Source organism: Leptodactylus fuscus, chromosome 8 (assembly GCF_031893055.1).
Source record: "Leptodactylus fuscus isolate aLepFus1 chromosome 8, aLepFus1.hap2, whole genome shotgun sequence".
In the NCBI taxonomy this organism is placed as follows: domain Eukaryota; kingdom Metazoa; phylum Chordata; class Amphibia; order Anura; family Leptodactylidae; genus Leptodactylus; species Leptodactylus fuscus.
Genome location: NC_134272.1, coordinates 50,758,067 through 50,772,890, shown reverse-complemented (window position 1 = coordinate 50,772,890; position 14,824 = coordinate 50,758,067). Strand labels below are relative to the sequence as shown.

Sequence of the window (14,824 nt, the reverse complement as noted above, 5' to 3'; positions counted from 1 at the left end):
CACCAGAAACTTATCAGCATTTCATCCCAAACCTATAGGTAGATAGATTAGTATCCCCTAAATCAAGCAGTATTTTCCCCTTGTGAATCACTGTCTCCATTACCAAGATATCCTCTATCTATCTAACTATCTATCTAACTATCTATCTATCTATCTATCTATCTATCTATCTATCTATCTATCTAATCTATCTATCTAGAGAACGATGGAATAGAGATGAGCGAGTTCTATTCGAAACTCCCGTTTCGAATAGCATGCACCCATAGGAATGAATGGACGCAACAGGCACACAGGGGGTTAAGTCGGCGTGCTGGCCGCTTCCATTCATTCCTATGGGTGTGTGCTATTCGAAACGGCTGTTTCGAATAGTACTCGCTCATCTCTAGATAGTCAGTGTACAAATGAGCTCTTTGGAGCAGTGAATGATGTTGCAGCTTACCTCTCTGGAGCAGCAGGAATGCCCTTGTTACTGCAAAGAGCTCATTTGCATTTAAACAAAAACAGCAATATCGCTTCAAAAGAGGCACAGGTCAATAATAATAATTTTAATAATAATAAATAATAAATTTTATTTATATATCGCCAACATATTCCGCAGCGCTGTACAATTTGTAGGGTTCAAATACAGACAGAAAGATACATTACAAAGAAAGTTATTTCACACAATGGGACTGAGGGCCTTGCTCGCAAGAGCTTACAATCTGCAGGCGGGTAAGCCCACGGACCCCATTATAGTCTATGGAACCCGTGTGCTTGAACTGCACAGAGCTTGCAGTTGCTCTTATATTCCGTCCAGGAGGGTCCTCATGCGGATCCTTATGGACGGAACACTTCAGCATGTGTGAACTGGGCATAAGTGTAATGGCGCCGCTGCAGAGCGGTCGCCATAGAAACCGGCACCTCCGCTGTAAGCTCTTGCAGTGGGTAATGCCGGAGCTGCTTCGGCATCTCTGCTGTAAGAGTTTAAAATTAGTCCCGGGGCCGGTCCCCACCGGCCCCATACCTTTAAAGTTGCAGGCCGGCTCCTGTGTAACGAGCTCGCAGGAGCAGGCCTGTTCTGATGACAGTCGGGAGCCTAATGAAGGCTCCAAGGCGTGTCATCGCTATATTACTATTGCGGCTTGTCTATGACCATCCGTAATAGTAATGTAGAGAATCTCCCATAGATGGCAATACACTTGTATTGCTGTATATGGGACTTGCAATCAAATGATTGCAGGTTCAAGTCCCCTAGGGGGGCTAATAAAAATAGTGAAAATTAATTTAAAAAAAAAATAAAATAAACGTTCTAAATCACTCCTTTCCCTAGAATACATATAAGGGCGGGTTCACACCAGCACCCAATCTCTGTTATGCTGGTTTCCGTTTTCTGTCGGCAGAAGATGGAATCAGACATTCATTGTCCGCTGGTAAGCGTCTTCTGAAAACTGCCTGCCGATTTCCATCTCCTGCCCAGTTTCTCGGGCAGGAAATGGAAACCTGTATAACGGAGATCGGGCGCTGGTGTGAACCTGCCCTCAAAGTAGAAAATTACTGTGAAACATACACATTAGGGATCCCTGTATCTGAAAGTGCCCGGTCTACTGAATATAGGGTCTCTGCAGTGCTCCTATTCCATCGGGAAGGGGTTAATAGGAGCACTGCAGATACCCTATATTCAGCCAGGCTGAGTTCCAAGTGTGTGGGGGGGGGGAAACCCAGTCCTCAAGCTCAAGGAAGGGGCAGACAGACCAAACACCCCCACCCCTTCCCCAGCACCTACTGCACCCAAAGATTCCGGTCATTTCAATTTTTGAAGTTTTCCGGTAGCTGCTGCATTTCCCCCCTAGGCTTATACTCAAGTCAATAAGTTTTCCCAGTTTTTTTGTGGTAAAATTTGGGGTCTCAGCTTATATTTGGGTTGGCTTATACTCAAGTGTATACGGTACTAAGAGTTTTCTAATTAATATCCTCCTACAATAAGATGACGCTGAGATGTAGGTGGTAAAAATGTAATGCATAAAAGCAAATACCAATGCTTTCATCTTATTGTTTCCTGGCATCAAATCACTCAAGTCAACAAAAGCCAGACTGAATGGATAAATGGATCATTGGTTTCCTACTGTGTGTGATAGACCACGTCAAGACTTCTTTGTGTAGTATCTACGGAAATTCTGACTGGTTGCCTAGTTGGAGTTGTTATATATTGAGGTGAAGGTTTAAAGTGCCCAACGAAGATCCATTTGATTTGGGGCTTTTAGGTCATTAGGTTTGATGAATGTGATGGAATTTAGCCAGAGGGAGGAAACTACTTAAAGGGGTTGTCCAAATTATTAAAATCTTATGGGTAGGGAAAGACTGAAAATACAAGCCACACCTACCTGACCAATTTGTATGCTTATAATCACTGGCCTTGGTGATATTTGGCAAGAGAAAGTAAACTATAGCTTTTCTTTTTCCTCCAGTCATTTTAATAGTTTAGGCAACAGCAGTTGTTAACATTTAAAAAACAAAAAACAAAACTTCTCAAGAGGACATCAAAAAAGAAAGGATAGTCTTTTTATGGACCACAGCCTCTTCTGTACTGATGCTTCCCTGGTCGTTGTTTTCTTTTTGGTCCCCTCCTTGATACACTGGAAATGAGAGCTCAGCCAGCCATAGTGAGTAGCTGAGCATTAGTGGGGCCGCAGAGTAGAGGCCAGGAGAGACCAAAAAGTGTTTGATGTAAAGTAGAAAGTGATCGGTGAGGTATCACTTACATTTTTTGCTTATATGTAGTGTTGAACGAATAGTATTTGTCGAATACCTCACCGGCATAGGAATGCATGTAATCGGACGAACACCAATGGGTTAAACGCTTCGAAGATTACATGCATTCCTATGCTGGCGAAGTATTCGATGAATACTATTCGCTCAAGACAACTTATATGCCATCCCAACCGAAAAAAACTGCTTAAAAATGTCTGTTTTCCAGCAACTGTCCCACTGGGGTAGCTTCCTGCATAAGATCTATACATAAACTATATTTGGCAAAAAAACAACTGTGTATGCAGTAAGCTCCTATGCTCCCCCTAGTGGAGGTCACATTCTTTTTATAGATTTGTAATGCTCTTTAAAAAAAAAAAAAAAAAAAAAAAGCTTTGCAGATATAAATTAATTTGCAAAGATTATTAAACCTGAAAGATCGACAGTCAGATTGGGTTTACACCAGCACTTGAACTACTTTCGGGGTTTCCGACCCTAAACCCGCTTAAAAATGCCTTCAAGCAGAACTTTTTTTTCTCCACACTTTTCTGGCAGAAGCCGGGCGGACCCCTGTGCATAGCAATGCATGTAAAAATGTTCATTCTTTCTTTTCTTGAAATTCATTTCAGTGGCCAAAACATGGTGAGCATTCTCCAGCTGGTGCAGACCCTTATGAATGAAGATGAAGAAGAGGAGTCACAATCTTTCCGGTTAGCATCATTATATCTATATAAGAAATACATCACTAAAGCAGTTGATTATTTGGCCTTGTTTACAGCTGCGTTCGGTAATCGGTTCGGGAGTGCGCATGGGAACCCCCTCCCCGATTGGACTACTGAATGCATTGGGAAGCAGTGAGCTTATGAAAGCCCATTACAGTCTATGGGGTCTGTGTGCTTTCTGTGCGATGTCCGCACAGAACATGCGGACAGAAAAGTAGTTCATGATCTCCTTTCCTGCTCGCATGACTCGTGTGGAGACTAAGGAGAAAGCACATGGACCCCATTATAGCCTATGGGGTGTGTGTGCTTTCACTGCTCACTGCTTGTCAATGCGTTTGGTAGTCCATTCGGGGGGTCCACATGCAGACTCCCAGAACGGATTGGAACTTTTATGACATCTAAATACATAGACTTTAATATGGTGCTGATTCTGCCTTTGTAGCTAAAACCGCTTCCCCTCTTCTGGGAGGCTTTGTACAAGACTTTGGAGTGTGCTGATACTTAATCATGTCCATATACCCTAGAATTATAGTGGCAGGTGGTGTTCTGATCTTGGTTCTTTTTATGTATGTGAAAAATAAATTTCAGCAACATCTCTTTAACTGTATGTAGTTTAGATGCCTTTTAGGCTATGTATCTTTAGGCAACAACTCTTCTTCTACAGCTTATAATGGACCTTGTCTCCATTGCGTGAGTGGATACCCACCATCCTCCCATCCTTAGTGGATTCTGTGTGATTTCACACCCACCCCTACCTCCACTTGCAGATTCTGCAGTGGCGTCTCTCCTCTTTGTCTCTAATGTAGCCTGCTTGATCTTTCCTGCAGACTCTGTATCTTCTTATCCCTCTCAAACTGTACTGTGCAACCTCCTATACCTCTTGTCTAACACTGAGAAAACGTGTTGGTGAGAGTGAGGAGCGGATAAGGTTCATTCTGAGCCAGGAGCATTCGGGAGCATTGTACTGTTACTTCTATGTCAGAAGCCGTAGTATAGCCAGCTATGTAGAGTCATTGGACAAACTATTTGATGAAGACTATTTAGAAAGGTGCTGAAGCCTGCAAGTAGAACCCATCAGAATATTAATAAAAAAAAAAAAAAAAAAAAATCTAAGTTTCCATAGCCTTTAACCATCTGTTGGCCTTTGCAGTTAGGATGTCCTACCAACCATTATATTGACAATGAAATAACCTTTTTATGTCTTTTATGCTGAACATTAATCACTTGTTCACGACCTAAACCGAGAGAGCTTACTAAGAGACTCTGATGACAAAATGTCCTCGGCTGACTTTGTTAGGTGTAGTCTAGTCTTGTCATAGATATTGTAGGATAGACAGAGGTAGCGCACACCCCTCGTGTAGCGTGCTGCAGCGCCGCAGGATTCTCCAATCCTAGGCTAACAGTAGAAAAGCCACGGCACTCATTTCATTAGATGCAGTGAAAAAGTTTTATTGTTGCGTTATAACAAATTTGTGGAATTGTCCACCAATGTATAACAATGTTGTCCCCAATAAATGACATAGAGGCGGGCAGTGACGTTTTTGTCTTTTTCAAGCTCACTCTGCAATGTGGGGGAGATATAGATTGCGGTGGAGCCTTGTATGCTGGGGTGCATGCACCCTTTGTTCAGGAACATTCTGAGTTTGTGTCTTTTCCAGTCCAATTTCTGCTCTTGTTTTGCAGAGACATTTGGGAAAATGAATTGGCTGCAATGGACATCTGCTCCACTCTTTATTTCCACTAGTATTGATACCCCTTCCCCTTCCAAATCAATTCATCTTCCACAAGACATTTGTATTTCTCAGTATAAGATGGATGAGCGGTGTCTTGTAGGAGATCACATCCATTTCTTCCTGTTGTACTGGCTGTCTTATCTTTATGCTTGGATCACCCCCTCCTCTCCAGAAGAGCAGACATAGTGCCGTTTCTTTAGTATGTTCTGCTGCCTCCGTGTTTGGTTGGCATGGAAGTGCTTTGTAATCCCATCCATTATTAGATTTATGTGTCAGATTTACAGAGCTTATATGCCACTTTACTCCTCACGAGCCTGTAATAGGTCAAGTAGTAATGATATATTTGCTGGAGCTCAGAAATGTCAGTCATCAGGCCTGAGTCAGAGACTCATCGACCTGTGCTCTTGTCGGCCGCGTTGTTACAGTATCAGCCAGGGATAAGAGGAATGTCACACATCAGGTTTGGGCCTTTGACTTGCATGCTTTGATAGTTTTATGCCTCTGGTTAACCGTATTCAGGATGTTATAGATTTGCTGTATGTAATACAACATATGTGTGATTTATATTTTTTAGAAGAATTCAAAATGTCGGGGAACAAGGACACATGGCGTTGTTGGGGCATAGTCTGGCTGCATACATCTCCGTAATGGACAAAGACCGACTCAGAAAACTGACCACAAGAATTCTTTCGGACACTACTCTGTGGCTTTGTAGACTTTTTAGGTACTTGTATTGTCTAGATCATTAATTATATATGCTTGATCCATACCCTCAACTAAAATACTGAATTAGCAGATGGAATACAAGTGTGAACAGACCAGTAGTTATTCCCCTTGATATGGTGTTTCAGTAAGGCTATGACTCCATGTTGAATTTTGCTCACATAAGTTATGGTAAAATAGTGATTTTAGCAATCAGCATTCCTGCGTGGTTGAAATTCTTGTCTCAGGTGAGCTGCAAGTATTTCTTCCATAGCGAGTATATACATTGGAATGAGTGGGCACCACCATAGATCATATAGTAAGCGGTTCATCTCATGTATGCTTAAAGATATTGATCCCAAACCAAAAAGAAGCTGTATACATACAAAAGAAACGCTCAACCCAAGAGTTACAGTAATGAAATAAATTAATATTTTATTTGCCACAAAAAAGGTTAAAATCAATTAAAATTAGAATAGGCTGACCTGCTGGAGGCCTAAGAATATATCACAAAATACGGACTCCATTCAAGACACTTAGTGTTCAAAATGACATAAAAAATTGTCTGAAATGAATAAATACCAAGGCAATAATGCATACAAAAAAACCCTCCTATCATGGGTTGTGATTGGTATTGTGGTAAATCTGAAAAAATAAACACATAGGAAAAAAAAAAAAAGGCCAAAGATAAGTTAAGAATTCACATGTGTGTGTGTATATATAAGTAAATAATATAGCCAATATATGAGGGGTTTTTTTGTTTTTTTTTTCTGAAGATTACAAATTATTGTCTAGACATGAAGCAATAACAGTAAAACAGGATTATTACTACTTGAACCTCATGAACCCCAAGGAGATAAATCTAAAGATACAGTGGGGCAAAAAAGTATTTAGTCAGTCACCAATAGTGCAAGTTCCACCACTTAAAAAGATGAGGCGTCTGTAATTTACATCATAGGTAGACCTCAACTATGAGAGACAAAATAAGAAAACAAATCCAGAAAATCTCATTGTCTGATTTTGTAAGAATTTATTTGCAAATTATGGTGGAAAATAAGTATTTGGTCAGTAACAAAATTTCATCTCAATACTTTGTTATATATCCTTTGTTGGCAATGACAGAGGTCAAACGTTTTCTGTAAGTCTTCACAAGGTTGGCACACACTGTTGTTGGTATGTTGGCCCATTCCTCCATGCAGATCTCCTCTAGAGCAGTGATGTTTTGGGGCTGTCGCTTGGCAACACGGACTTTCAACTCCCTCCAAAGGTTTTCTATAGGGTTGAGATCTGGAGACTGGCTAGGCCACTCCAGGACCTTGAAATGCTTCTTACAAAGCCACTCCTTCGTTGCCCTGGCGGTGTGCTTTGGATCATTGTCATGTTGAAAGACCCAGCCACATTTCATTTTCAATGCCCTTGCTGATGGAAGGAAGTTTGCACTCAAAATCTCACGATACATGGCCCCATTCATTCTTTCATGTACCCGGATCAGTCGTCCTGGCCCCTTTGCAGAGAAACAGCCCCAAAGCATGATGTTTCCACCCCCATGCTTTACAGTAGGTATGGTGTTTGATGGATGCAACTCAGTATTCTTTTTCCTCCAAACACGTAAAGTGGTGTTTCTACCAAACAGTTCCAGTTTGGTTTCATCAGACCATAGGACATTCTCCCAATACTCTTCTGGATCATCCAAATGCTCTCTAGCAAACTTCAGACGGGCCCGGACATGTACTGGCTTAAGCAGTGGGACACGTCTGGCACTGCAGGATCTGAGTCCCTGGCGGCATAGTGTGTTACTGATGGTAGGCTTTGTTACATTGGTCCCAGCTCTCTGCAGTTCATTCACTAGGTCCCCCCGCGTGGTTCTGGGATTTTTGCTCACTGTTCTTGGATCATTTTGACCCCACGGGGTGAGATTTTGCGTGGAGCCCCAGATCGAGGGAGATTATCAGTGGTCTTGTATGTCTTCCATTTTCTAATTATTGCTCCCACAGTTGATTTCTTCAATCCAAGCTGGTTGCCTATTGCAGATTCAGTCTTCCCAGCCTGGTGCAGGGCTACAATTTTGTTTCTGGTGTCCTTTGACAGCTCTTTGGTCTTCACCATAGTGGAGTTTGGAGTCTGACTGTTTGAGGGTGTGCACAGGTGTCTTTTTATACTGATAACAAGTTTAAACAGGTGCCATTACTACAGGTAATGAGTGGAGGAAAGAGGAGACTCTTAAAGAAGAAGTTACAGGTCTGTGAGAGCCAGAAATCTTGATTGTTTGTAGGTGACCAAATACTTATTTTCCACCATAATTTGCAAATAAATTCTTACAAAATCAGACAATGTGATTTTCTGGATTTGTTTTCTCATTTTGTCTCTCATAGTTGAGGTCTACCAATGATGTAAATTACAGATGCCTCATCTTTTTAAGTGGTGGAACTTGCACTATTGGTGACTGACTAAATAATTTTTTGCCCCACTGTAGGTCCCAATGCGTACTGCCCTAGAAGAGGGTCTTCCTTAGGGGCTTTCCTCCATAGCTGAGCACTGAAATTGAGAAGTGGTCTTTGTAACCAGGAATTTTACCATAACTAAGGTTTGCCATGTAGTCCTTAGCATGAAGGCACCTTCATTAGACGATGGCCATTCACCAGACAACTATTCTTCCGTATTTCCCCCATACACAGTATGAACAGTGGGAAGACGAGAATAAGCCACTGTAAGACTCCTCTAGCAGCATCTTATTTTCTACAGGAACAGGCATCTTAAAAACCAACATTCCCAGTCCTTCTTTTCCCTGACATCATGGCAGTTGTTTACTTAGATCATTAAAGGGATCCTATCACTAAGACACAATTTTTTCTAAGTAACACGTCGGAATAGCCTTAAGAAAGGCTATTCTTCTCCTACCTTTCGTTTTCTTCTCCGCGCCGCCATTCACCTACAATCCCGTTCTTTCTCGGTATGCAAATAAGCTCTCTCGCAGCACTGGGGGCGGGCCCCATCGCTCAAACAGCACTGGGGGCGTCCTCAATGCTGCAAGAGAACTCTCTCCAGTGTCGCCTCGATGTTCGTCAGCAGCGTCCTCTTCAGCCTCTTCTTCTGACGGTGGCTTGTAACTTCTAAGCCTCGGGCCTTGGGCAGAGCAGACTGCGCATGCCCACAGGCCATGACAAAATGGCCGCTTGCACAGTATTGTAAGCGGCCATTTTCTCATGGCCTGTGGGCATGCGCAGTCTACTCTGCCCAAGGCCCGAGGCCTAAAGTTACAAGCCACCGCTGGAAGAAGAGGCTGAAGAGGACGCTGCTGATGAAGATGGAGGCGGTGCTGCGAGAGAGCTAATTTGCATACCAAGAAAAACCGGGATTGTAGGCGAATGGCAGCACGGAAAAGATGCCGAAAGGTAGGAGAAGAATAGCCTTTCTTAAGGCTATTCCCGACGTGGTACTTAGAAAAAATTGTGTCTGAGTGATAGGATCCCTTTAACCAATCCTGTCTGACTTTCTTCTAATTTGTATGGCCACTTTTGAAGGGGAGTTCTATGGCTTAAATATTAATGACCTATGCTTGGGATAGGTCATTAATATGACATTGGTGGGATCAAACACCCAAGCTCCTCTCAATCAGCCGATTGAAGAAGGTGTAGCACTGATGAGCCACTTTCATGTGCCGATTATGTAATGTTTGTCGATTACATGACACCGCACCAGCTAAGTTCTAAGAGAATGGGACTTTACTGCTGTACAAAGCACAGTCCCTATGCAGTGTATGGCGCTGTTCTAGGTACTGAGTGAAGAAGACACAGGGTTCACCCAAACACTGCAGCCTCTTTGATCAGCTGATCTGTCTGGCTCTATGGTGTCTGGCTTCCAGCATCACATATTGATGACCTATACCAAGGATAATTCCTCAGTATGTAAATCTGGAAAAAAGTCCTGTAAAGTTTACTCTTGTTCAAGCAAAAACAACCTTTTTTAGTCTTGTCTATACACATAAAGACTTTTTTCAACAATAGTTTAAGCTCTAAGTCTAACCCACTGTAACTGAAATTGCTGTTGTTGTATGTCATCATATTAAAGGTTACTGGAGACCTTGTACATCCTACAAGACTCTCCCATCCATTACACATCCCTAATGCAATATTTAACACTGTGAAATAACTTAGTAAAGCTCTTGTATACATTTCCAGGTTACTTATATCTACTGTATATACTCGAGTATAAGCCGAATTTTTCAGCACAGGTTTTGTGCTGAAAAAGCCCCCTTCGGCTTATACTTGAGTCAGCGGAAAAATTTTTTTTTTTTTTTTTTTTTTTTAGGAGGGGGGAGGCCTATGACCAGCCACCATATCAATGTATAAAATCTCCCATAAAATAGTGCAAAAAATTTTTTTTTTTTTTTAAATATAAAAGTTCTAAATCACTCCTTTCCCTAGAATACATACAAAAGTAGAAAATGACTGTGAAACACAAACACATTAGGTATCCCTGTGTCTGAAAGTGCCCGGACTACTGAATATAGGGTATCTGCAGTGCTCCTGTTCCGTCGGGAAGGAGTTAATAGGAGCACTGCAGATACCCTATATTCAGCCAGACTGAATTCCAAGTGGGGGATGAAAAAACAGTCCTCAAGCTCAGGGAAGGGGCAGACAGACAACCAAAACACCCCCTCCCCTTTCCCAGCACCCAGCAACTACTGCACCCAAAAACTCAGACCATTTTAATTTTTGAAAATTTCCAGTAGCTGCTGCATTCCCCCCTCGGCTTATACTTGAGTCAATAAGTTTTCCCAGTTTTTTGTGGTAAAATTAGGGGCCTCGGCTTATATTCGGGTCGGCTTATACTCGAGTATATACGGTAATCCTAGATTATTATATTGTATCTTTCAACTGTTTATTAAGAATAAAGCTGGAAGTTTTAGCTTATATTGTTTTACAGGTATGAAAATGGGTCTGCCTATTACCATGAGGATGACCGTGAGGGCTTGCTGAAAGTGTGCAGGCTAGTCATTCACTCGCGCTATGAAGACTATACAACGGAGGGATTTAATGTCCTGTATAACAAACAACCAGTCATTTATATGAGCGCTGCATCAAGACCAGGACTTGGCCAGTACCTCTGTAACCAGGTAGGAGAACAAGTTGCTTTCACTGTTCTTTAGGCTTTTGAACTGAACTTTCTCTGTATCCATAAGTACAGGATATTGACCATTGGCACTTCCTCATATATTTTCCCTTTTCTTCATGATGGGCTGCGCTAGAAGGTCTTTGTGGGCCTTTTTATTTTTACTATGTAGTAAAAAACCAAACACAATAGTTTCATTGACCTTGGTCAATAGAATATATTTTGCATGTTGTAGATGTAGACCTATGGGCGATTTACTGAAACCATTCACTATTTAGTAATTGATGTATTATTTTTCTTCTTTGCAGCTTGGACTTCCATTGTCATGTTTGTGTCGTGTACCTTGTAATACAATGTTTGGATCCCAGCATCAAATGGTAATTTCTCGATAAAGATATTGTGCCATTGTTTTTAGATTGTAGTAAATGGTGTATGAATCACATTGAGGACAAAGGGCTGTATTGCTTTTCCTCTGATCTTTCATTTCAACCTTTGGATCCTTTTGATCTAAAATAATCATGTGTTCAATGGGATGGACAGAAGGACAGTCCATTTCTGGCTACATCACTGTGACTGGGTCAGGGCCCATACTTTGTGTGTGCTGGCAACACAGTGTCTATGAAAGAACCATAGGAATATGCTTAGATAAGCCCTAACAGCTGGTATATAGGCTAGTGTACTTGTAGATAGATATATGGCATCGAGTTCAAAATAAGAAAATTAATAAAAAAAAAAAAAAAAACTGTTAAAAAAAATTGTAAAAGAGCACACAAATATGCATTTTCATGAATTGTAAATCCTAAATGGCTACTATACAACTATTTAGTATTGTGAAATGTATAGTGTTACTTGAAGGGGTTGTAAAAATATAAATATATACTGCAGTGAAATGTATTTCTCCATTATGTAGCTTTCTTTCTTTCTGCGTTGGAAGGGACCACAAGGGCTATGAAGTCAAACACCTTGCAAATGCAGATTTTCATAAATCATCCCTGCTAAAAACTTATCCAGCATCCGCTTGAAGGTTTCCATTGATGGAGAGCTCAATACCTCCAATGGCAGCCTATTCCACTTTCTCACCACCCTCACTGTAATTTTTTTTCCTAATATCTAATCTAAATCTCCTTCCTATTAGTTTGATCCCATTACTCCTTGTATTTCCCTGTGCTAATGAAATAGGGTAGATCCTTCTGCACTGTGACAAATATTTATAGACCGCTATTAAGTTCCCTCTCAGCCTTCTCTTCTGTGAGCTAAACAATCCCAGTTCTTTTAACCGTTCCTCATAGGACATGGTTTGTAGACCTTCCACCATCTTAGTCGCTCTTCTCTGGACTTACTCCAGTATATCAATGTCCTTTTTAAACTGAAGTGCCCAAAACTGTACACGGTCCTCCAGGTGGGGTCTAACCAGGGCAGAGTACAGTGGCATAGTTACCTCCCTTGATCTAGATTCACTACTTGTCTTAATACATCCCAGAATTTTGTTAGCCTTTTTCACCACAGCACCACATTGTTGCCTTATATTAAATTTACGATCTGCCATTATGCCTAAGTCCTTTTCCCCTGTGCTATCACCTAGTGCAGTTTCTCCCATATTATATGTGCTTTTTCCATTCCTACTACCCAAGTGTAGGACTTTGCATTTGTCCTTGTTAAATGCCATACTATTCGCCTCAGCCCATTGTTCTAGCGTATCTAAATCTTTTTGAATACATTCTCTCTCCTCCTTAGTATTAGCTATTCCTCCTATCTTTGTATCATCTACAAATTTTATAAGTTCCCCTAAAATACCGTCATCCAAATCATTAATAAAAGTATTAAAAAGTGCTGGGCCCAAAAACAGCCTTGCAGTACACCGCTTTTAACTTTCCCCAAGCTACATGTATAACCATTTAGGATCACCCGTTGTGCCCGATCATTAAGCCAGTTAGAAGTCCACCTAATTTTTTGTCAGTAACATACTTAATAATTTTTTTATAAGAATGTTATGTGATACTTTATCGAACGCCTTACTAAAATCCAGATATCCTATATCAACTGCATTCCCCTGCTCCAACCATTCAGGTTTTCTATCTCGCCACAATTGCTTTATTCACAATAGTTCTTTTCAGTACTGCTTTATATTGTCCTCCATACCTGTTTTCACCCAGCTGAGGGAAACGACACAGAGGTTATTCTGAACCCAAAAGCGTACGCAACTGAGAATACAATATAGAGCAATTCAGAAGGGAAGACTTAAAAATTGTAGAGTATAAGTCAAATAGTGGTCACTAATACTATTCTTCCTCCCATACTCACATGGCAGCTTATTTTAAACATTTATTTGAAACTTAAAGGGGTCTCTGTCCCCAAATCAAATTTTCAGACTCTCTCCACAGGGTCAGATTTGGTGCCGGCGTTCCCCTTTAAGTTGCCCTTTAAATACATGAAACATACAATATAACATTAATGGTTTTATTGATTATATATATATATATATTTTTGTCTTTTGTTTCTAGGACGTGGCATCATTGGAGCGTATTTTGAAAGATGACATTCAGTCTGGAAAGTCGCCTCTCCTACTGGTGGCAAATGCTGGTGTGTTAACTATAGTCTTAATACAGGTTTACAAAAGGTGGATGGTTTCTAGCTGATTTTCACTAAAGAGGGCCTGTCACTTGGATGATATTGGCTAGAGATATAGTTGTCAAATTTTGGTCGTAGCTGGAATTACACTTCTTTATGTAAATTTGGCTCATGTTTCAATGGTTATCGCATTCTTTGAGGAGAATTGCACATGGGTTAGCCTGGACTGGAAAATCTGGACCGTACATTGGCCAGATTGCCCAGCCCGAACTCAGGAGACCAGGACTTCCAGCAGCATAGTGATTTATGATACTGAGAGTCCCGGCCTGCCCGCTGCTTCACTGTCCATAATATATACAGTGAGGTTATGGGCAGGCAGGGTCCAACGGCATCATAGATTACCATGGTGTAAGGAGTTCTGTTCTCCTAACTATGTTCAGGCGGGAAAATCCAGCCACATTTACTGGTCCGCCTTGTGCAAAGCTCCAAAAGCTGTCACAGAGCTGGAAGAGATTCACACCTGTGAGTAAGTTATTGCAGGGTGGGAAGAGATTCACTTGTGGTGGTCAAATTTTGCAGTGATTTGCAGGTGTCTCAAAGGTTACTGTTCGTTTGCTTTGAAGAAAGGGCTTATTGGGAATATACTCAAGTAGAAAAATGTAATTCTGTGGGTTAAAATAGTTGCTTGTAGGTTTTTCTATGCTTTGTGTGGCATTTTGCCCATGCAGAATGAACTGATGCTGAACATAAAGACTGGGCTCACGTGGCATTAGAAAGGGTAACAGCAGGGATGGTTCACACACTCAGTTGGACGGTGGAGGGCCATGACTGCCCAGTTATCAACATATTCATTTATTAAAGGGGTTGTCCAAGCATAAATTGATAATCCCTTTTCACGTTTAAATTAGCTGAGGGCAGTGAAAAAAGCTACAATACCACATGCAATGCAGAGGCAGTTGTAGTGCTGCTTTCTGGAAAAATAGTCTCGTTTTTCTAAACCTACCCAGCCGCTTTTAACGCTGACATTAATATATTCCATCTACACTTTATCCTTTTTTTTTCAGGAACCCCTGGTGCTGGACACACAGACAAATTGGGAAGACTAAAGGAATTGTGTGACCAATATAAAATGTGGCTGCATGTAGAAGGGTGGGTCTCATCACTGTCATTTTAATCTTGTTTTATCCAGTCAAATGTTCAGCTGTCAGATGTAAGAAAATATGAAAACTGTGACAACTACTTTTATAAAGGGGTTATTCACCT

General features: G+C 41.2%; 1 protein-coding gene across 2 annotated transcripts in view; it reads left to right on the top strand.

Annotated features, from left to right (window-relative positions):
- Positions 1-14,824, top strand: part of PDXDC1 (pyridoxal dependent decarboxylase domain containing 1) — a 60,192-nt gene that overhangs the window by 24,365 nt on the left and 21,003 nt on the right. The window contains exons 4-9 of one of the 2 annotated variants that reach the window (XM_075285783.1): positions 3,354-3,434; positions 5,757-5,903; positions 10,808-10,997; positions 11,302-11,370; positions 13,495-13,573; positions 14,626-14,710. In XM_075285783.1, the coding sequence (XP_075141884.1) occupies positions 3,354-3,434; positions 5,757-5,903; positions 10,808-10,997; positions 11,302-11,370; positions 13,495-13,573; positions 14,626-14,710 (651 nt within the window). Of the gene's footprint in view, positions 1-3,353; positions 3,435-5,753; positions 5,904-10,807; positions 10,998-11,301; positions 11,371-13,494; positions 13,574-14,625; positions 14,711-14,824 lie in introns of both variants that reach the window. The other variant, XM_075285782.1, reaches the window with a different exon arrangement.